Source organism: Pipistrellus hanaki (genome assembly GCF_964339955.1).
Source record: "Pipistrellus hanaki genome assembly, chromosome: 8".
NCBI classification, from domain to species: Eukaryota; Metazoa; Chordata; class Mammalia; order Chiroptera; family Vespertilionidae; genus Pipistrellus; species Pipistrellus hanaki.
Genome location: NC_140510.1, coordinates 43,034,100 through 43,057,167, shown reverse-complemented (window position 1 = coordinate 43,057,167; position 23,068 = coordinate 43,034,100). Strand labels below are relative to the sequence as shown.

Sequence of the window (23,068 nt, the reverse complement as noted above, 5' to 3'; positions counted from 1 at the left end):
TGTGGGGGCTGCCCTTACTTCCTGTTGTGCGCTTGTAACTTGGGGGAGAGCCTCAGGTTCTTGCCTTTACTTCCTGTTCTGTGGTTGTGAGGGGGTGAGGGTGGGGGGAAGAGCCTCAGGTTGCCAGGGGAAACCAGATAAGCAGGAATTTGGTTATGAGTAAAATCAGATCAGATGGGGAACAAATCAGGTGGGTGGCATTAACATGAATGGATTCCTCTCTTCTCCCCACCTGCCCTCTCCCTTCTGTTCTTGAACGAGGGAAATTGTTTAGTTGCTACTGCTTCATGGATGTGTTAGCCAAAGATCTGATTACTGGAGAAGTGGATCAGAAACAGTGAATCATTTCCCTCCCTAATTTTCTGTACATTGAATCAGGTAGTCTAGCCGTTAGTTGTCAGCGCTGGCTATGAATAAGCAGGGTGAAGGAGATGGAGTGCATTAGAGGCTGGCAGGAACTGGGGCTCCATGGGAGCCATGGTGATGGGGGATGGAGAGGGGGGTTAAAAGGCTTTTAATTTTATTTATTTATTTATTTTTATTTTTTATATATTTTATTGATATTTTACAGAGAGGAAGGGAGAGGGATAGAGAGTTAGAAACATTGATGAGAGAGAAACATTGATCAGCTGTCTCCTGCACACTGGGGATGGGCCTGCAACCAAGGTACATGCCCCTGACCAGAATCGAACCTGGGACCTTTCAGTCTGTAGGCCGACGCTCTATCCACTGAGCCAAACCGGTTTTGGCGGGTTGAAAGGCTCTTTTTTAAAAACAAACAAACAAACAAACTTGTAGTAGATCTAGTTCTAGTGTCCATCTTGGTATCTAGGATGATCATACTGTTTATAATATTAATATTAACAGTCAAAGCATAGTTTAACACTTACGTGCCATTTGTATTATGGTGGCATGCATTATCTCATTTGCTATCAGATGATAGTTTGAAGAGCACTCAGAGGCAGCATACCCTGTGAGGTGGATAGCTATTGTCGTTCCCTTTTTATAATGGATGGCACCAAGGCACAAACACACAAGCAGCTTGCCTGAGGTCACAGGGCTAGTGGGGCTGTCTGGCCTCAGACTCCCGCTCACAGCTACTACGTGCCCAGGAGGAAGTGCCGCGGGGCTGGGCTGGGCAGTGCGGGGTGAACACTGGGGGAGTGTTCGACATCAGGAAGGGTCCCATTAGGAGCTCTGTTTGAAAACAGGGTGAAATGAGAATTGAAAAGTAAAGGTGCCTGGGTGTTGTTAGGTGGAGCTTGGACTGGGCCCTGGCCTCTTGGACGGATGGACATCGTGTTCCACGCCCAGGGCTCCCGATTAAGTGCCTGCCGTAAGCCTTAAATGGACCTTTCTAGATTGGCTACTTATTGGGCTGGTACAAAGCACATTTATTCTTTGCTTGTTAAACTCTAATAGGGGCGCTGGGGGGATTCTGGGAAGCTGGGGGGGGGGGGGGGGGGAGGGACATGCTCCCCCTCCCGTTTGCTTACCTTTCCCGTCAGCTTCCTTCCAGAAAGGGCCTTTCGCTACAGCAGCAGCAGCAGGGGTTTTGGTCTCCATCTTTCAGTGTCCTGGAACCAGCCTCCTGTGCTTCTCGGAGGTGCCATCACCAGCCAGCCTAGATAACTGGTCCCAGCCTCATGCAGACTCTCACTGGCGGTCCTTCCTCAGAGATCCTGAGGGGCCAGCCCCTGCCCTCAGCAGTCTGGGACAGCGCTGTGGGTCTCCTCTAAGCGGTTAGATTCTGATGACCCCAGACCCCCTTGGAATTCCCCAGCCCTGGGCGTGGGTGCTGCTTCCTGAGGTTACTCTGGTCTGTCAGTCTGTTCAGGTCTCTCACACCTATCGAACCAATCCTTTCGTATATTCAATGGAATCTGATATATAAATGTCCTGAAGACCTGGTGTCCTGGCAGGGGAGAGAAGCCAGCATCCCGTGTTCATGATTCTCAAGAGAACAGGGGAAATCACTGGAGAAACTTACTAAAATGCAGATTCCAGGCCTCCAGTGGCAATGATTCTGATTCAGTAGATTGGACAGGGGCTCAAGAATCAGCTTTATAACCAGACTAGAGGCCCCGTGCACAAAATTTGTGCACTGGGGGGGGAGGGGGGAAATAGGGGGTGGAGGAGGGTCCCTCAGCCCGGCCTGTGCCCTCTCACAGTCCGGGACCCCGCGCTCCTTACCACCCACCTGCTTGCTGCTCCTTGCTGCTGCCACAGAGGCGAGGAGGCTCCTGCTACCGCCGCTGCGCTAGCCAGCTGTGAGCCCGGCTCCTGGCTGAGTGGCTCCCCCTGTGGGAGTGCACTGACCCCCAGGGGGCAGCTCCTGTGTTGAGCCTCTGCCCCTTGGTGGTCAGTGTGTGTTATAGCGACCAGTTGTTCCGCCAGTCCTTCCCGCAGTTTGGTTGATTTGCATATTAGGCTTTTATTATAGAGGATATCGTAGGTGTTTCTAATGTAGTGACCCAGTCTCAGGGGCTTTGAGAACATCCGTCTTAATCCAGGGCCTTCTCATGGGGCTAATTCTTTGAGTTGTTGTCCTGGGGCTTAGAAACAAACTTTACTAATTTTCTTTCTTTCTTTCTTTCTTTCTTTCTTTCTTTCTTTTTTTTTCTTTTCTTTTCTTTTTTTTTTTTTTTTTTAAAGAATAGGGGCTTTCAATATGTTAATCTTTGGCCAAAGGCCAACCAAGGTCATACGTTGCCCATGGAGCTGAACATCTAACCCTAGTTCAGCCCAACAGGCTCTGATGCAGTTTTGTGGAGAGAGGAGGTTCCCTCCCGGTTGTGCTGTCTGCTCTTCAGGCCTTGCACGCCCAGGTTGCTGTCACTCAGAGGGACACCTTTTCCTTCTTCATACGAAGGCAGCGTGTGCAGCTGAGAGGGGGTGAATGCAGCTGATGCCAGAGTAGATGCTGGCTCTTCCTTTTCCATTTGGAGCCCTCCCCATGCCCAGGCTGAGGCCTGGAGCAGCCATCATACCATATTAGAGCCAGGTCACTCGTGTCTTTTGGCCTTTGCCAGTGGGCGTATCTGTTTATCTGTGTGAATAGCAATGGACATTCCTCTGTGGAATGTTGGCTTCTACTTGGTCGATTTAATCAGTAAAATGAGTGGGTTTTGCTGAGAGCTGTTGCTGCCCCCTCAGAACAGAACAGGAAGTTTTTTCAGTCCTGCCAGATCATGGGGCTTTGAGTTTGCAGGGTGCAAGGACTTCAAAGTGACCTTTCAGTGAGTACTATAAAAGTCCAGTTTGCCCCGTAGGCATGTGTCCCTCCTACAGTACAGGGCCTGATGCGGCGTTTCCTGGGGTGGATTTTGAGGGCTGTCATCAGCTCCTCTCTGTCACAGCTGCACGTTGTTAGGTGTCTTCTGTCACCTCTTTATACTCCAGGAGAATCACGGAAGGCCCTGCTCTATGTCAGCCTGCCTCATTTTGTGTGACTCCCGCATGCGGAGCAGTGGCCGGGGGCCTCTGTGAAAGGGCTGGTTCCAGGAGTGACGAGGTGGAGGGAGACCCCACGAGCATGTGCGTCCTATGACGAGGCAGCAGCGGATCTCTGGGTGCAGAGAGGACGCGACTAACTCTGCTTGGTGTTGTTGAGGAAGGCAGCAGCATCTCAAGTGAATCACAGCCAATCCCTGGGACTAGGCTGTCAACAACTGGGTGCCCCCATCAGTTGAAATAGGATAGTCTTTCCCTTGAAAAATAAATGCCATCACTGATGGCGATTCTGTTCACTCCCAAGTTTCAGGTTGGTCAACATCAACATCAGGATTAGAATCCTACAGTGCAGTTTCACCTTTGAGTGGGTCTGTCTCTGAGTGCTCTTCAGACTAATTGTTCTTGTTTTCTTAAAACCTGTTAACCGGGGAGTTCCCTTTTTAATTACGCAACCTGTAATGGGCGCGTGCTCTTTCACTAGGACGTGTCGGTACGTCACGCCCAGAGGACGTAATTTCATATTATTACTATTTTTTTTTTATACTTAATTAAAATAAATGATATATATATTTTTTCATTTATTTATATATAAAGCACAAAGGAAAATACAAAATTACAAAAAAATAGAAGAGAATGCCAACAAAAAAATGAAAACATCGAATTAAAAAATTATAAATTTTACAAACAATTATGAAGATTACAAAAAATATATACCGTCCCTCTCAGGGCGCAACTTATATTTCCAGGACGTATTCATACGTCCTACCCGTTCCCGATATTGTTTACGTTTGACGTATTTATACGTCCCGCTAGGTTAACAGGTTAACGGCAAGTAAATATATTCAGAGTGATTTTTTTTTTTAAAGCTAGTGTGTACATTAAGAAAACAAAAAATGACTAGGAGTAAATCCCAATATTAATCATGTTTAATTAGATAGAAATTAGAGTTTGCTACGTAACAGCTCCTTATCACCTACAGACCATTCCCTCTTAACCTGGTGCTTGGAATTCCACCGTACCTCCTAAAAACATCTCTAGTGATTTTCTTCATGTTAGGCAATCCAAGCCACCCCCTAAGTGCTGCATATAGTATAGATGTTTTTCAATTTAGTTTTTTGGCTTAGATGTAGCTTGAGGTTCAAGGTGAGTTTATTGACATTTCACTCATTCTGATTTGACTCCACTCACCAGTTTCCTTCTATCTCTCTTATGATCAGGACCCTAGGCTACTTTTTGTTTTTCTGCGCTATCGGACGGTTCCTGCTGAGTTATGTAAGTGCCGCTTTCCTTTGGTGTGAGGTCTGTGATCTCTAAAGACATTAGCAAGTCATGCTTTCCCGAAAGAGGGTTTATCCAGGTGAGGGGTGGAATACAAGTATGTTCACTGAGTGGCCATTTCTCCACCTCACCCTGGTGTGCATGTATGTATGTATGTATGTATATATTTGGATAAGCCCTAAATATGCTCCAACAACCTCAGAAGGAAGCTCTATGAACTGGTTCTTTTGACATAGGAGGCAGAGGGACATAACTCAGCCAGCTTGGTTGTAACACAGGCCAGGTCACTTGGGAGGATCAGCTGTGTGTGACTGCCTTGAGAATCGTGGCTTTCCTGCGCCCAGCGCAGTGTGTGCACCAGCTCTGTGTACCATTTTCCCAGACAGGCCAGCCGCAGCGTCTGTTTTGTAAAGGCATCGTGTGACAAATGGCACAGAACACCCGTCTCACCGTTCCTGCTCTTTGTGTTGGACGTGAGAGTTTACTGTGACGTGTTCCTTTCACACGGCACACATCACGTGGCAGATGGTAGCTCTGGTGCTTTTCTCTTCGTGTGAAATAGTGGGATGAGGTGGGCGGCAGCATGCAGTCAGTCAGCTTGGACCCACGGATCCGCGTCCACTTCTGTATTATGTTGAACCGTAGCAAATGTGATCATTTTTATCTAGAAGAATGGCAACTTCACATGTGTTGTCTAACGAGTAATTTAAAGATTGGACCCATCCAGGAAGGAAGGGTACACCTCTGAAGCCAAATAGCAGTAATGCAAAGAGGCAAATCACAGTCTACGGCAAGCTTTTATGTGACGCACAGTATTTTAATACTTAAAAAAAAAAATGAATTGCTAACGTTATTACATTGGGGGGGGGGGGATCTCACATAAAATTCTGTGTTTTCAGCTTTCCTGCAAAAATGAGACTGTTGCCATGTTAGGTCAGCCATCTCCCATAGCGACCACGGGCAGAGGCCGAGCGGCACCTGCAACCCTGCCCAGCTCACGTGGGTCCATTCACGCCCGGGCCAGCTTCTGGCCCTCGTGTGACCTCCTTGGCCGCAGGGCTTTGAGGTTGGACACATGATATAAATAGAGCGCGTAGAGTAAGTTGGGTAAAGAGAGCTGGAAGAAGTCATCAGCTGGACCTAAGCCATGGGTTTTGTTTACTACACACCACCAGCCAGCACCTCCAAAGAGAAAGCCTGGGACAGCTCTGAGAAAGTTAATATTCACCGAGAAAGGATAGGTGAGCGTGTCATTAAGGAGTCCTTTCACGTGCTCAGAAGATGGGCAAATGGTTATTAAACTTCTGGCCCGGAGTTCCTCATTTCAGTGGGGTGTGATGACAGAACTTCTCCCACTGACCACCATTCATGTCAGAGGCTAATGCAATATACCTTTTTATTTGGTTTGTTTTTAATCCTGACTTTTGTGGGTTATCCTATGTCTTAACTTTAACATAAAGAAATGTTTGTAAATTAATCTGCATTTTAAAAATTACCAGATGTTTATTGCAACGTTGTTCTTATGGGGGGTGGGGCGGGAGGGTGAGAAACTTGCAATAAAGAGAGTACTCACTAACAGAAGAAGGGCCGAATAAATTGTGGTACATCAGCATCATGAAATATTATGTAGCATTAAAGCGACAAATTGGCAGGACACAAATTGGCCTGGAGGAATTTCCCTGAGGGGTAATACTAGCTAAGATTTCATTAGTGCTTCCTATATGCGAGGCACAGTTCCGAGGGCGTACAGTGCATTCATTCATTCGATCCTCACAGCCACCCTATGAGCTCGGTGCTGTTATCGCCATCTTATGAATGAAGAAACTGAGGCATGGGGAAGTGGAGAAAGTCATCCGAAGATAAGCAGCTGGTTCATATGTGGCAGGGCTAGGATATGAACTCATGTGCTCTGGATGGACAAAGGTTTTTTTAAAACCATTTTTTTTTTTTTTTTAGGTTAGTAGAGTACATCAGCAGTGAGTTTAACCGTAGAATATTAATTCATAGCTGTTCCTAAATTTTCTGGGTTATTCTCTTGTATTTTAGACTCTTAGACTCTTCATGCTGTAGGAGACCTTAGAAATCATTTCGGTTTCTGATATTCCATTTAGCCTCCTCCCCCCTTTTAAACCAACTGAGTGTTTTTGGTAAGGAAAGGGAAACAGTCATAGCTACTTTTCCCTCTTCCTTTTCCCTGGGGCGCCATATAAACTCCGATAGAGTCTACCTCTTTCATGTTACAGATGCAGAAATGAGTCCGAGAGAGAGAGAGAGAGAGAGAGAGAGAGAGAGAGAGAGAGCGCGCATTGAACATCTATTGAGTTGATGTTTTCAGGGATGTGAAGCACGTCACGTTATTAGGCCTTACACGTATATTTTATTAGGCCCATCGAGGAAGCAGAGGTTTGGAGGGAAATTAGGCCCAGCCTAATTTCAGAGGGAATAGGACCAGGCTTGGAATCCCTGTCTAACCTGCTTTTCCAGGGTCTTGCTAATCTCAGACTTGGTCACTATAGTGGCCTGGTTACCAGTTATCAGTCCAATCTTGCCTCTTATTGCTGTAAACTTCATTAGAAGGCTTTTGAGAAGCTCTAATTTGTCTGGCATTATTTAGCACGGGTGACAGTGGGACAGTGACTTAAAATAGACACGGAGAGGCTGTTGGATTAGTCAGTTCGTGTTGCCATAACAAAATACCAAAGAAGGGGCGCCTTAAACAGTTCATTTCTCACCGCTCTGGAGGCTGGGAGGTCCCGACCCAGTGCTGGCCGATTGGGTTTCTGGCTAAGAGGTCTCTTCCCTTCCCTTCCTCATCCGTCAAGTGAAGGTTGGGCTTGATGGACTTTTAAGGCTCCCTGCACCTCTGATACTGTCCTTGTTCCTTTTTTAGTTGAAGGAAACCTTTGGACTCAAAGCAGGGGCTCCCAAATTGTCCAGCGGATGGTTAAACAGTCATCTCAGGTCATGACGTTTCATATTTATCCTCTATGGAGATGAGAGGCTGCCAGTTGTTCTTAGGCCAGCTGTCGTAAAGCAGTGACAAAGCTCTAGTTGTAAAGCCCACTACTCCCCGCCCGCTCTGTAGAATTCGTACTTGTATCCCATAGTCTTGCATGCGTCTGTGGAAGTCAGGGGGCTTTTATAGCCAAGGACTCGGCTAGGAGAGGTCACCCCGTGTTCCACGCACCTGTTTTATCCCTTTGGGAATTTGGTTTCCGTTTCCCTGTGTCTCAGTCCCCCTGGTCTGAGGACGTTTGGGATGGGGATTAAGGTGGGAGGCGTGGGGTTGGAGGGAGGTTTACCACAGCAAGGGCTGAGACGGACTTCCCCTCAGAGCTGGTTAAAGATGTTTGCTGACTTCCCTCCTGGGTACCGGACCCAGAGCTAACTAGCTCCGCGTCCCTTTCTGTGCTACAGTCTGCTGTTCCGGAGACCTTGGCTGGAAAAATGCACTTCGTTATCAGCAGGCTCTTTGTAGTGATTGGTGCTGGTATCTGGAGCATGTTGGATCGAGCCCAGCACGCTGTGGTCTGCAGGCCCATCTGCAGGCCAGGGAGGCCAATCCAGCGGGCCCGGGAGTAGCCACCGATGGAGCAGGCAGGGAGGTCAGGGACAGGGAGGCCCTCCTCGGCTCCCGCTGACAACAGCACTCGCTCCCGCAACTGAACTCTAGAGAGAGAGGCCCGTTGGGCTGTTTCTCTTTTCTTCAACCATATAGGACAGAAGAAGATATTTCCGTAGCAAGGCCAGAGGGAGGGAGGGAGGGAGCGTGCGTGTGCTGTGGTCTGTGTGAAGTAGGAAACAGGCTGGGGTCTGGCAGACCAGACTCAGGTCCCAGCTCAGGTACTTACCAGCTGCGTGGGTCAGTTTCTCACATACAGAATGAGGCTGATAAAAAGCAGAGGCTTGTAGGGGAGAATTGTCTGAGTGAAGTGCCTGCTGTGCAGTGGAAGTCAGCACGACCCTCAGGAACACAGGCTGGCCTTCCTGCAGCGGGGAGCCTGACCTTGGAGACCTGGCTTTGGAGCGTCAGAGGGATCTGCCGGAGGGGGCGGGTCAGTTAGGGCCCGGGGCTGAGGATGAGGCCGCAGGGCAGGAGGAAGGGCAGAACTTGAGCTCCACAGACCCCCCTTCGGGCACTTCCTTGTGGGGGTAAAGCCAGGGTCTGCACTAGAGATGTCCTGCCTTCCTGTCACATACGGAAGATAACCTGGCGCCGATCTCTTCCTTGTGGCCAGAAGATGCTCCTTCTCCCCTTTGAAGGTAGTTGATTGGAGAGGTAGTGCCTGGAGAAAACAAAACTGTAAGGAGGATGGTATCTGGTCCCTCCCGGGCCCCTTTGGCAGAATCCTGCGCACAGTCTTGGAAGGAGGTCTTTGGTATTCTTTGCAGAGGGGAGCTGCCTTAACCCAGAGGAGGTCTCTTGCCCCCGTGGAATACACTAGTAAATCCAATTAGGAGCTCTTTGTGCTCTGCCACAGATCATTACATGTCTACATTTTGCTCTTTTAAAAATATGAATAACGACATGACTCGGTCTCCTAGGAGTCTGAGTGCATTAGGTAGCGATCGGGGAGCCTCAGGAAAAGGAAATTCGGTTCACGGGAATGCCGACAGACTTCGTAATTACATGTCTGCATCCTTTTGCTTGGCATCCTTGGAAGTCCCGCTTTCCACTCAGGTCGATTTCTGCTTTTCTGGTTGTAGAGCACGTGCAGGCGAAAGAGGCTCCACGGGCGCTCAGAGCAGATAGGTGAGCTGCCACAGGACCTCGTGGAGCCCCTGCGGGAGCTCAGGCTGAGGCGGAGTGGTTTGGGCTGACGTGGAAGAGGAGCCTGAGCTTTTTAAAGGGCCTGATGTTAGGAAATACCAGGACCTGCGGGTGGGGATGGCTGCCGAGCAGGGGTGTGCTTGATGTTCATGCCCCTTTTTTTGTGGGCGGCAGTAAAGGTGCTGTACCCAAGGGAGCTCTTTGGATGGGGTCACCTTCCTGGCTTGGGAAGCTCAGCCCTGCCTCTGTATCCTGTGGGAAAGCCCAGTGTTCCCCTTTCCCTCCCTCCAGATAATTATTTCCTACTTAAGAAAGTCTGTAAAAAGATGCCACATAACCAAAACCAGTTTGGCTCAGTGGATAGAGCGTCAGCCTGCGGACCGAAAGGTCCCAGGTTCAATTCCGGTCAAGGGCATGTACCTTGGTTGCGGGCACATCCCCAGTAGGGGGTGTGCAAGAGGCAGCTGATCGATGACTCTCTCTCATCGATGTTTCTAACTCTCTATCTCTCTCTCTTCCTCTCTGTAAAAAAAAAAAAAAAAAAAAAATCAATAAAATACATTTAAAATTAAAAAAAGGATGCCATATAGTAATGTTTTGAATACTTTGAACAGAAGACCTTTTAAAAAAGATATCGGTGGAGGGGTGTGTGTGTATTGTGAACAGTTACCAGAAAGTGTGCCGTTTGATAGCTTTCGTTGTCTCCATTTCTCTGTTTCTCTTCAGGCAGCGGAGCTACTGCTGTGGTCCAGGCTGCCCTCTGCAAACCCAGGCAGGAACGTGTGGCCATAAAGCGGATCAACTTGGAAAAATGCCAGACCAGCATGGACGAGCTGCTTGTAAGTAAAAGGGAAGGGCTCCGGGTCTGTGGAGCGAGCAGCAGGAGAGGAGAGAGCTCAGGCAGCGCGGGGTGTGTGTGTGTGTGTGTGTGTGTGTGTGTGTGTGTGTAGACGCGGGTCCCTCAGCAGGCAGCCCCCACACCGTTTCCTCCCCCGATTCCTTACACCGGGCCTCCTGGCTGTGTTGCAGAGTACACCGTGCTGTGCTTGGACAAACAGCATGCTGCTCGGCCCTCACCATTCCTGGGTGGGGATGGTCTCGGTGCTGACACCGGTTTATAAAACCAGGGAACAGACCCAGTTAGATGACCTAAGGCCATGTGACACTGACCGCAGGGCGAGGTGGGGAGCTTCCGGCCCTCAGTCTAGAGTCGTGACGCCAATGGGAATCGCTCCCCAAACAGTGCGTCGGTGCTCTTGGCTTTCCTGAATTACGAAATCACCTACGCGTCCCGGTTACTCAGAACGCTACAGGGTGGCTTACGTCGGGCCAGTAAGAGGAGTTTGCTGTTTTAGCACACGGCACCGTGTGTACTTCTTACTGTCAATGGAAGCACACCACATAAATAACTGGAGCTCGTCAGCGTGGCGGCAATGCGGGTAGCGTTGGTTGGTTGAAGGAACATTTGCTTTTGGCTTAAGTGACTCATTATTAAATGAACAGCTTGGCAAATGGTTTATTAGTTGCCTGGCAAACTGTGAAGGGTTTGCGAGTTTAATCTCATAAATATAGTTGTCGTTCTGCCTGCCAATTTTCTCCTTTGCCTTTTGGCCATTTATTTGGGAATAATAGAAGACCGCAGTGGAGGAGTTAACTGATTGGTTATCCCAACACTAATCCCAGTGCAAATATTAGTCCAACAGCCCCATGCAAGCTACAAACGATAATGACGGCTGGTTCCAAATGAAGAAGGCTTTTGTTATATTCGACATTAGGAATGGAATGCCGTTAACAAGAGCTTTTTGTCTTTACTCAGAATATAGCTTTTATTTCAGGCTTAATTACAGCCCACTATAGTATAAATTAAGTACAAGGATAGGCTGTACTTTTCCAGATCTGTTTGGCCTTACATTTTAAATTAGGCTACACAAGGCATAGATTTCACTGGGATTGAAGCATCAGATTGCCAGCAAAAACTCAGATTAAATCAAGGGCTTCCGATAATTTAATGCCAATTTAAAAAATGTCGCATACATTGAATGAAGGCTTTCACCCTCTGGGTGCTTTTCTCTCTCTGAAACTGTTACTGTGTACTTGTGTGGCTTGCTGTTACCGTGACCAATAAAATTGTGCCTCTATCATCTGACCGGTTTTCAAGGTCACTTCCCCTGAGTGGAAAAAGTGTTGAGCGGACTGTGGGGAGAGTCAGGTCCTGCTTCTGCCACTAACTTGTTCTTTGACTGTAGTCAGGTTACATAGCAGCTTTGCCCTATTTTAAACGAGAGTTGGATGGGGAGGTCTCTAAGATGGCTTTGGGAGCCTCGGATTCTATGGCTATCCTAAGTATACATTTGTTTTTTAAAAAGTTTAGAGTATACCTTTAAACTTACGCACTGTTGGGAAATATCACCGAAGACGTTGCCCATGTGTTTGGTTGTGGTGCTCTGTTGTAGGCCTCACAGCCTTCCTTTTGCCACCAGCAGAATACTGGACAGAACATGGGTAAGCTTTCTGTTCACAGTGTCTGAGTTCTGGGACCTGCCTTCGGGGCCAGTGCCGTGGTCCCTCCCTGGCCTCCACCAAGCTCTCATTGCTGCCCAGAGCATCCGTGTTTCCCTCTGCTGGATTTTCATTAGTGATCGGCTATAAGGGATGGTAGCTGTGTAGAATCCAAGTAGGAGATAGTCATTCCAGGCTCTTTTTTCTGCTTCCAGAGCCTATAAGTATTGCTTGGAGGTACCTGTGATTTAGGTGGAGCTGTCAGTATAAGGACTTCTGCTTTTAAGTCTGCATGCTTAATTCCATTAATCTGAGGTTATAGGATTTGTGGGATTGCTTACTCCGCCCCCCTCCCCCCCCTTAATTCCCATATTGTGTTAATATATATGTACTAGAGGTCCAGTGCATGAAATTCATGCATTTTGAGGGGTCCTCAGCCTGGCCTGCGCCCTCTCGCAGTCTGGGAGCCCTCAGAGGATGTCTGACTGATGGCTTAGGCCCGCTTCTGGGAGTGGGCCTAAACCATCAGTCAGACATTCTTAACACTGCCATGGAGGTGGGAGAGGCTCCTCACCAGAGCCCAGCTTCTGTGGGAGCACACTGACCATCAGGGGGCAACTCCTGCGTTGAGCATCTGCCCCCTGGTGGTCAGTGCATGTCATAGCAACCAGTTGTTCCACCGCTTGGTTGATTTGAACATTAGCCTTTTATTATATAGGATGATTATCTATTTTCATTTAAAAAGGTACTTTGTGTTATTGCCTTGATCTTTCTTTTATCTTGAGCCTTTGACTTTGATATTTCTAGAGATGGGTTGGGGATGGTGATGGTTTTTTGGGATGTCTTATTGCCAGGTCCTTTGCAAACAAAAACAAGTGGAATGTATAGTATAGGTTGTCTAATGGTGCCAGGCTGTTGTGGTCTAGCTCTTGGCACATGAGATTGTGTGGTGCAATGTTGCTGTAATCCTTTCCATTTCCAGCGCTGCTGGTACCCGCACTTTTATTATCTCTGTGGGTTCACATTTTGGCAGTGTTTGGACATCCGGTGTCCTCATCATCCTTTAATTCTGTGTGTGTGCACGCACTGTATGCAGGTCAGGGCTCTGCATCATTTCACTCTGTGCCATGTGTTAACTGGAAGCCATTGTTCTTACAAGAAACAATAGTCACTGGAACGCTTATCTTGTGTGAGTGTTATGTCATAGAAGTCGCAATTATCAACTGTCTGCTGGCTATTGGGACATCTGCCTCCCCTGCTGAAACTGTATCACCTCCCACCCCACACTCCACCCGTCCCTACCCCGCCATGAAACTCAGCTCCCAGAGTCAGGTGGGGTTTACACACAGGCCAGATATGAAGGCCCAGCGCAGCTTTGGACAGCTGGCCCTGAACTCTGCTTCTGTGTGGGGTGGAGGCTATTAGTAGATTTTCCTGCCATCACAGAATTAATTTGTTCCAGGTTTGGCTGAAGAAGGATTCAAGTGATTTCATGATTTCCAAAGCAAAGTGATAATTATAGTGCCAGCTTCTCTTACAATGAAGAGGAGAATGTTAGATGAGATCATTGGTGCTAAATAATTGGCAATTTAGATAGAATTTGTTCCCTTGAAAGGAGCACTGTAATATTCCTCAAAGGCAGTTTGGTTCTAGATCTAATATACATGTATTAATTTATTTGGTAAATACTTAACGAGTATCTACATTGTGTTTAGACCCATGAAAAGGATGAGCACAAAAGAATATGCTCACTAAACATTAATTTTAACAGCAATTAAAAACACTTAAAAGACTAGTATATTCTATGTGAAGATGGCCCCGAGGTTTCTTGAAAAAACTTGGTTCTCTGGTTTGTGGTCAACCTCAAAGGTTAGGGAAGCTACTCTAGGGCACACTTGACTTCCCTTAAAATCCATTACGTGAGTGAGGGATTAATCTGCTCTTTCTAAAATCATCTGTCTTTTCAATCTTTATCATCAGGTGACAATGAATTCTACAAATGTGAATAGTCCTTTTATTTATCCTAAAGCCCGCTCTTCCAGCCTTCAGAGCACTCTCCTTTATTTTCCCCAGGAATTGATTAGCATTCTGGGCCACTATTGTGCTTGACTTTATTTATGATTTTTAGACTTTATTAGGGGTGTCGAACTCAATCAGAGAAGGGGCCAAAATCTAAAATCCAGCCTAAATCGCGGGCCGAATGGTTTACTGAACAGTCATAAACTGACAATGTCATAAACTGACAGCGGAGTGCAGTGATGACAGCGCGGTGCGGGCCACATTGCAAGGCCTGGCGGGCTGGATTTGGCCCTCGGGCCTTGTGTTTGACACATGTGCTTTATATCATTCTCATTCTTTCCTCTAGATTTGAGTTCTCATATTTTTAGTCTGTTGTTGTTTGTTTGTTTTTGTACCTAGTGATAAAAAACGGAGCAGCATTTTCTCATTCTTTCTCAAACATCAATGCCACCAAAACTTACAGTGTAATTTCTAGGGGCAGGTGAGCGGTATGTGTAGAAGTCAAGACTCTGGGGCCAGGCAAAGTGCTTGTTTCTTACAAAAATAAATGAAAGGAAAAAAAAAAAGTCTAGTTTAGTGATTATAAACTAATATGTAATGGTCTTTAAAATATTTTAGTCTGTGATGGGTGACAAATGCGAGCAAAGTCATGTAAAAAAAAACTGTACAAAGCTGATGCGTGCTGAAACTGACGTCAGAGGGAAAAGAGCTCCTGAGTCAGTGGCCTGTGGTCTTCGCTGGGATCCAAGGACTTTGGACAAGTCAGTTTCACCTCTGGTCCCAGTGTCCACGTTCATTCACTAAGGAATCCTACTTTATTTTCATCCTCAAAGCTCTGTGACTGTATGTATTTTACAATTAATTATTTAATGAAATCACTTTAAAATTGCCTGGACAAAAACAGTAATTACTAGCAACTGATGCTTTGTTTATAACTTAGGAGAGAGTCAGGCCACTCCGGTATTGCGGTGTGACAGCCAAAGTCCACTCTGAGTGCATGGATTTGGGTGTAGAGTGTGCCACCTGCTCCCCCTGTGTACCCTTCTAGTGGAGCTAGAAAAATCCTGGTATATGCCCTTCTCTTCCTGTAGCTTCTCTGGAAAGATATTTTATTCATCTCGATAGTATTTGTAGATAAGTCAAGAACTTTATTTCCTCCGAACAAAGCCACTGCCCTGTGCTTTCTGCTGTAGCGCTATTTTATTATTTGTTGTTTCTCTTGATCTGCTCTTCCCTCCTTACTCACCTTCTCCTCTCCGCTCTCCCTTTCCTCCTCCCCTTTCTTTCCTCCTTTCCAGCCCTCCTTCCTTCCTTCTCTTTAGAGCAGTGTTTCCCAAACTTCTCTCATGATGAGAATCACCTGGTGGGGTTGTTAAAATACAGATTCCTGAATCCCAACTAAGAAGAGCTAAACTAGAATTTATGGGAACATATAGGTAAAATTGTATACTTAACTAGTGCTCTAAGCTTAGAGCACTAGTTAAGTATACAATTTTACCTATATGTAAAGCTTATATTAAAGGCTATATACTTTAGCTTCCCCCCCCCCCCCCCCCCGCATTGACCTCTCCCAGCCTGCCCCTACTACAGCTTTATTCTTATTTATTTATTTATTTTAATGAAATTTGAGAGACTAGTTAATTCCCTAACCATTTAAAAATTAAATTATAATATATGGGGACCTCTGAGCAGTTCCTCTAGTTAGGTTTTTATTTTTTATTTTATTTATTTTTTTTATTCCACTTAATTAAGATTTAACATTTAAAAAGAATATTTCTTGTGATGCTTTATCTAATCTCTATAATTATGTTGATATTTTTGCATATCTTGTTTATTATAGAAAAATTTATACCAGTTTGAGAACAAAAGCTTAAAAAGCTGGAAGCTGTAATGTGTGTTTTCTTTATATATCAGTGAAATTATTTTTCTATTTTTCTTGAACTAAAGAACTTTCTAATTAGTAAATTATTTGTATTCTACCTCAGTCCTCATCACATATGGTAACAAATTACATTTGGCTGTGTCTTATAGAATATTTTATACCAAGGATACAGAATTCAAATATAAGCCTGCTTCACTCATATGGCACTGTTTTGAGCATTTCAAGTGTTAATCATTGAATTTTGTGCTGTCATTTGTCCCTTGCTTTTAATTATTTTCATGTGATTTGGTGTTTGTATTTACCCAGTTCCAGTCCAACCGAGAGCAGAATTAGAAATGGGAAATTGTTGGATATTTTGATGATATGCATTTTTAAGAAATTAGAGAATAAATACTATATATGGAAAACTAAGTTATTTTTACAGCTCTTAAATTACATTATTTTGGGAATGTGTGTGATTTGGTTGGAGAAAACAGTTTTCATTTTTGGAACATCAAATTTAAATGTTATATCATAGTTGATTCAATATAGTTATTAAATTCACTTTTAAATATTTTATACCTTCGTTGGAAATGGCTTTCTAAAATGGCGAACACATTTTTTTGTTTTGTTTTTAAAGTAAGTGGAACCTGACATTGCGAGAGCACGTGTTTCTGGACTCACATGTGCTCAGTAACAGAGAGACACATTTTTCGAATAGGAGAAAACGGGACAATCTTCCCAGATTGAATTACATCCCCCTCTCTTTTAATATCCCACTTTTGCCATCCTTGTAGACTTCTGAAAAACCACTGTTGCTTGAGTCCTTTCCTATGTTATCTTTTTTCTTATTTTGGTTTGGTTATCTCTATGATTCATTAAGCTGCTACTAAAAAAGACGGACTCTGAAAACTTGGGGGAAAGGCAGTAGGGTTTCTGACACACCGGCAGAACCCTGACTGCAGACTGTATCCAGGCGGGGGCCAGGAGCCAAACAGAGAAGACACCGTCCTTTCTCCTCCCATTTTGGTGATAAAACCCCGTCAGCAGCAGTGCCAGCAGTTGGCCTGGCGGTTTCCAGCGGTATCAGTTGGCTGACAAGAAAAATTCTTTGTGATCCTCTTGTCCTAAAGTCTTTGATTTTACTTTTAACAGTGCTCCCAACGATTGACAACTACCTGCTCACTCAGTAGTTGTTGATGGCTGAGTCTGATTCAGATTCCAGCTAAAGAGCTTTCAGAACCTCCCAGGCATCCTCTGCCTGTTTGCTGAAGCACCGTTAGTTGTAGCCAACTAAAGAAAACGGCTCTTCCCTGTGGAGTTTTCCTGTAGTATTTCAACATCTTTATTTTATTCTTTGCTTTCTTCCCCCTCCTCGTTCCTTTTCAAGAGAATAACTACACTGGCAGCTTCTACATTTCCAAGCAAAATTCTTTCGTTTGTTTTCAAACAGTTTTTGCAGAGTGCTCAATTTTGTAACATCATGACCAAAACCCCAGGATGTACATCCTATTCTGTAAGCAAGTAGATATTTACCCATCATGATTTCTCGGGATTTTCCAGACCTCCGGCTCCCGTGACACTTCACCTCTTTACAACTGCTGTCTGCAGCTTTCCAACTTCTGCAAACACCTATTGAGGCTATCATAGAATTTATGCTTCCCTTTTCCTGATTTCTTAAAATGTTGCCCTGTCTTACCTAGACTTTCTCCATATCTAATGCCTCCTTCAACTGATCCGTACTTAGATAAACACAGACACCAAGTCATATGAAAATAATTACAGAACTTAAGTGGTAAGGGGCATTCGTTGATTCATTTGTCAGTGGTACAAGCCAGAATATTTGACTTAGTATTCCTTGAGTATTTCCCTGTTGTTTCTCTTATATAAAAGAGGCAAGCGTTTTCTGCATAGGTATTATGTAATTTCTCATAATTAAATAAATCTCCCAGTGATATTTTTCATGATTGAAAATGACAGTACAGAAAAATACACTGCTCTTAAATAAGAGCTTCCATTGCTTGGCTGACATTTGAAATCATAGGAGTTTATTGTTCTCTTTTTGAAAAAATCCTGCTACTTAAAGTATTCTATTATTTATGAATATTGACTAGGTTGCCCTTCATCGTGATGATGATGTTATGGAAGTACAAGCTGGAGAACAACTCTATGCAAAACATTTTTATTTAGCACCGTTACCCTACTATCATTTAGACAATTCTCTCAACACTTAGAGTGTGCCGAATACATTTTATAGATGTATTTGACTATCTCTTGCACTTGGAAATACATATTTTATTTAATAGTATTTGTTTTTTCCTTTCTAGATTAAGTTGCAGAGGGAAAATGTGCCTAGAGGTACAAGTTTCAGCGTTCACTGAAAGACAAACGCACCTCGGTGCACAGCCGGAAGGCAGGGCTCTCAGCCTCAGCTGCACGTGAGAATCACCCTGGAGCTTTTGAAAAGTTTGATTCCTGGGCTGAATCCTAAACCAGTTTACATCAGCAGCCCCGGGGCTGCCATCCAGGCATTAGTACTTTTTAAAGCTCCCTAGGCGATTTCAGTGCGCAGCCAGAGTTGCGAACCTCGTTTTAGAATGAAGTTAGATACAGCATCTCCTTAGGTTTAACTGCACATTAATGTTGGAGCGTAGGCTTGATTTTCTTAACTGAGGCTGAGCAGGATATTTTGCCATCAATATCAGATAGGGAAGAATTTACTTAGAATTTACATAAGTTGTGAAAATATGCTAATTTGGCTAAGTATAGTTTAATATTTTGAATCCAGAATTCATTTAAACTCTTTTACTTTCCGTGTGAATATTATGATCTTAAGGGACAAAAGAAACTAGGCTTTAACTTTTGCCTATTTCTCATATCTTCAAACTCTTATTTCTCTCTGTTCTGAGTCCTTTGCACAAGTGGATGTTTACACTTCTTATTCGACAAGGGCTTGAGGCAGTGTAGGTTATATGAAGGATGACAGGTTGTGTAATTCAACACAAGTGAGGAGAAAACTAGGAGAAGCATGGGTGGGGACAGTGAAGAGTCAGGAATAAAAATTCCTGGCCCAGTGACCTCTGCACACAGTGTGAGACACTCCTTGAGCCAGCAGGGCACCCAGAGCCCACTCTGTGGCGTTTCTGCAGGAAAAGGTGAGTGCCCCTGCCAGGATCGGTCTCTTGAGATTAGTGACCCATGTGGTTCAGAAGGAACCGAGACACTGAGAGACTGACCTTTAACATTCCTGTTATGTGCTAGGCATTTTGCAAGTTTCATAAACCTCATTTCGCTTGTAGCACAGCAATCCTATATAGATAGCATTAGTAAGCTCCTTTGACAGAATAGGAAACTGAGGCTCAAAGATGCCGCCCAGGTTACCAAGCTGGTCAGTGGCAGATCCAAGCTGCAGAGCCTGCTGCATCCTAGACTGCTTCGGCCCTTACGTGGCTCCCGCTGGGCCACACCCTTGCTAATTAGACTTCCTGCTCATTCACAGTGCTCTTTATAGGGAAATAAATTTGTTTTGACAAGGGCAGGAGAAACAAACGCCATACAGCGGTATTGGAAAATCCCTTATAAATATTTAAAAAGGTCTTCCCACTCCCATTTTCCCAGGTGTTTTTTTTTTTTTCTTTTTTTTTTCTCCCCCCTCCCAGGGCAGGGCACTAAACCCAGTGCATCCCACCAGAGGCGCCTGTGTGGTCCCCGGTTTGGCCAGTTTGGCTGGGCTGGCACAGCGGCAGCGCGAGTCCCTCGTGGTCTCCTCCAGCTGCACCGCTCCCAGCAGAGGGATGCTGTGGTGGCTGGCACTTCCGGTTTAGCAGATGGAAAGGCCCTTCCTTACTACCCGGTTTTAGGTCAGTTTTCTCACTTTTGTGAAATGGGACTTGCGATGCGTTTCAGATAAAGCTGCATGGGCAAACCCAGCACTGCAAGCCCTGGGGAAGGTTCAGTGCCGCGCCATCGCGTGGGTTGGCACTTGGTGACACGTCCGAGTCTTATTTCACTGGACTTCCCAGGGAGCCAACTGTGTCACATTCCTTGACTATAGTTTTGCCAGTTGTGTTGCCTGGATTTGAGAGTCATTTGAGTTCTTCCAACTTTGACCTGGTGTTTTTTTCTCTCCCTTTGAATTTTTTTACTCTTTTCCCGTAGTTGTGACATTCAGACCACTTTAATGCCATAGTCTCCTTTACTTCCAGCTTTGCTTCCTACCCTCTTTTGCCTTAAATTTTTTTTTAAAAAATTGATTTTATAGAGAGGAAGGGAGAGAGAGAGCGAGAGAAATATAAACATCAATGATGAGAGAGAATCATTGATTGGCTGCCTCCTGCACACCCCGCATTGGGCCTCGAGCCCACAACCCAGGCATGTGCCCTGGCCAGGAATCGAACCATAATCTCCTGGCCCATAGGTCGATGTTCAACCACTGACCCCCGCCTGCCAGGCCCCTTTTTAGGTGAGACTAGCTAGGCCTGCTCTTCTACTCAGGCCTTTCTTTCACATTCCCACCATCCAGGTGCCTCTCTGCCTGCCTCCTGCCACTTTGCCACTTGGAAATGCTTGTTAGAAACGTGGAACCTCTAGCCGCAACCCACACCTCCTGGATCAGAACCTGCATTTTCACAAGGTCTCCAGGTGATCTGTGTGCATATTCAAGTTTGAAAAGCATCTCAATCACACTTCTCCCATGGATTATACACTAATTAAGAGAATAAAACATTAGCACTCATTCATTCTACAGGAAGAATTGGATAAAAAGGTTTTTGAAAATCATATCCATTTATTCTTTGGTCAATCCTTTTGTAATTTTCAGAGACAGGAGGAAATGAGTGTGCTTGGGAATACATGGCTTTGCCTATCCTATGAGTGAAGTTAAGGCATTGGGAAAAGCTGGGAAATTTAGCTGATAGATTGTCACTAAGACCCCAAATTTTGAAGGAATGGAATTTGTTATATCTATAGGTTTTCTAAAAGAATTTCTCCCTAGGTTAATTAAAAGAGTTTCTCTCTTTTCCTTTCTTCCTTCTGTCCCCTTTCACCCCCATATAAAACACACAAACACACACACACACACACACACACACACACACACACAGTTTCACAGTATGTTCACTACCTTGTCAGGGAACGTGATACTCTGGGTAGGAAATGATACAGGCTCTCTAAACGCAAAGAACTAAAAAAAAAAAAAGTGTTTTTTCAGACTCTGGCCCAACTTTGCATTATTGCAGAAGGATTTCTTTTCATATGGGTATTGGTGGGTTATTGTGCATTTTGATTAATGATTTAGGAGTTGGAAGGCTTGAAAGGCATTTACATTGATAATGAAATGGTGAGAATGTAGAGCACACATATTTTCGAGAAACATCATCCCCATTTCTGTGAACAGCAGAGGCATCCATTTAAGCTGGACCTTGCCTAACGCTACAGGCCTTCCAAGTGGGCCGTGCCCACAGTGAGCAGATGCTAGTGACTTGAAATAGGAATGGCCTGGGCAGCATGCCATTTCTCCTTCAGAAGCATCTTATGGCATCAAAACCTAACACCAGAGACAGATGGAAACTGGAACTCAGGTTTCAGATCTTGCTCAAAGGACAGGAGTTGCTGAATCGAAAGTGTCAGATTTAGAAAACCTGTGATCAGTTAAATGGAATAGGGAAACAGTGAAGGGAAACTGTTCTTAAATAATTAAAAGGAAATGATGGTGGTGCCCAGCCCCCTCAGCATCTTGCAGGATGGCTGGGCCTGCCCCCAGGTGGGTCCCGCGCTCCTGCCTCTGGAGTCCCCCAGTCCCTTCAGCTCCCCAGCTGCCCAGGGCTGGCCCAAGGCACAGGCAAGCCTCGGATGGCAGCTGTCCAGCTGCCCAGGGCTGTCCGAGGCTCAGGGAACCAGGGCCAGCCAAGGATGGCGCTGCCGGCAGTGGCAGCAGCAGAGGTGTGATAGGGGTGTCACCTTCCCCTGATCTCCGGGTTGCCTCTCGCCCCTGAGGGCTCTCGGACATGAGAGGTGGTAGGCTGAGCTGAGGGACTCCCCCCCACCCCCTTCAGTGCATGCATTTTCATGCACCGGGCCTCTAATATAAAAATAAGGTGTGTATATGTGTTGCATGTCTTGGTATTTTGGCAGTTATCTGACATATAGGGTTTTAATAATTTGAGGATTAATTAGTACTGAATATGCAAAGATTGTAGCCCAAATTGGAATGTTATTGTCAGGCAATTTTACATTAGCTCAAAGTTAACTAGATGCTCATTGTTGTTGAAAATATTAATAGGATGCACAAATACTCTCTTCTTTCATCATAAATACATGGTAGCATAAGTGAGGTTTCTTTGATAACAGGTTTTACTTGTGGCTTGTCGATAGCACCTTAAAGGTGAGTTACACTTGTCTGATACCTTTGATTGAGGGTTATCATTTGGCTGAAGCTTTATACCAGTCATTTGGCAATAACTTAAAATGACAAACCAAAACCAAAATGACTACTGCTGAAAACTATGGTTTATTGAAGTTTTCCATTTGTATGATTTGTAAGATTTCAAAACTTGGCTGTTCTGTGTCTCTCTATAAAACTACAGCAGTGTTGCCTAACCTGCATCGTTAATCTGGATTCAGCTAGGACAGTTTATCTAGCACGGGACTTCTCCGAGCCTTTGACAATACTAATCTTCCTGTGACTCTTTTAGAGTGAGATTTAGTAGCTGACGTTTTTCAGGCCCATTTCGCTTCACCAATCCCCCTCTGCCCCTTTATCTCCTTGATGGAACATTTACCAAGGAAAATATTTTGGGAAATGATAATCTAGCATTTTCTTGTGTATTTTCCCACTTACCATCATAGCAGTCCTGAGAAAACCAGAAACAGTTGTGTGGTTCCCTCTTAGATGAGGGAGGAGCTGAGACACGCACCAGAGTTCAGGGTGGCCCCGACCCAGCATGTCTCCTAACACTCACCTAGCCTTTTGTCTGTCTGTGGAGGCCTCCATTCAGGTCGGAGGCACGTAGTCATGTACGGCAGGGTCTTTGCTGGCAGAGTGGGGGGTCGTCTGGGCAATATAGCGATCTGAAATTCCTCTGACCTGTGGCTGGTTCAGTCGTCTATGGTCTGTACACGCCTTTCTGATTCTAGCAAGTTGATAATGAGAGTAAGAGGGTTAGGTCTGAGGTAGCTTCTTTGAAGTA

The 23,068-nt window shown here is 45.3% G+C and overlaps 1 protein-coding gene across 1 annotated transcript in view; it reads left to right on the top strand.

Annotated features, from left to right (window-relative positions):
- STK39 (serine/threonine kinase 39) overlaps nucleotides 1-23,068 on the top strand; it is a 252,613-nt gene that overhangs the window by 51,961 nt on the left and 177,584 nt on the right. The window contains exon 2 of the mRNA XM_084892329.1: nucleotides 10,229-10,341. Within this exon, the coding sequence (XP_084748455.1) occupies nucleotides 10,229-10,341 (113 nt within the window). The remainder of the gene's footprint in view (nucleotides 1-10,228; nucleotides 10,342-23,068) is intronic.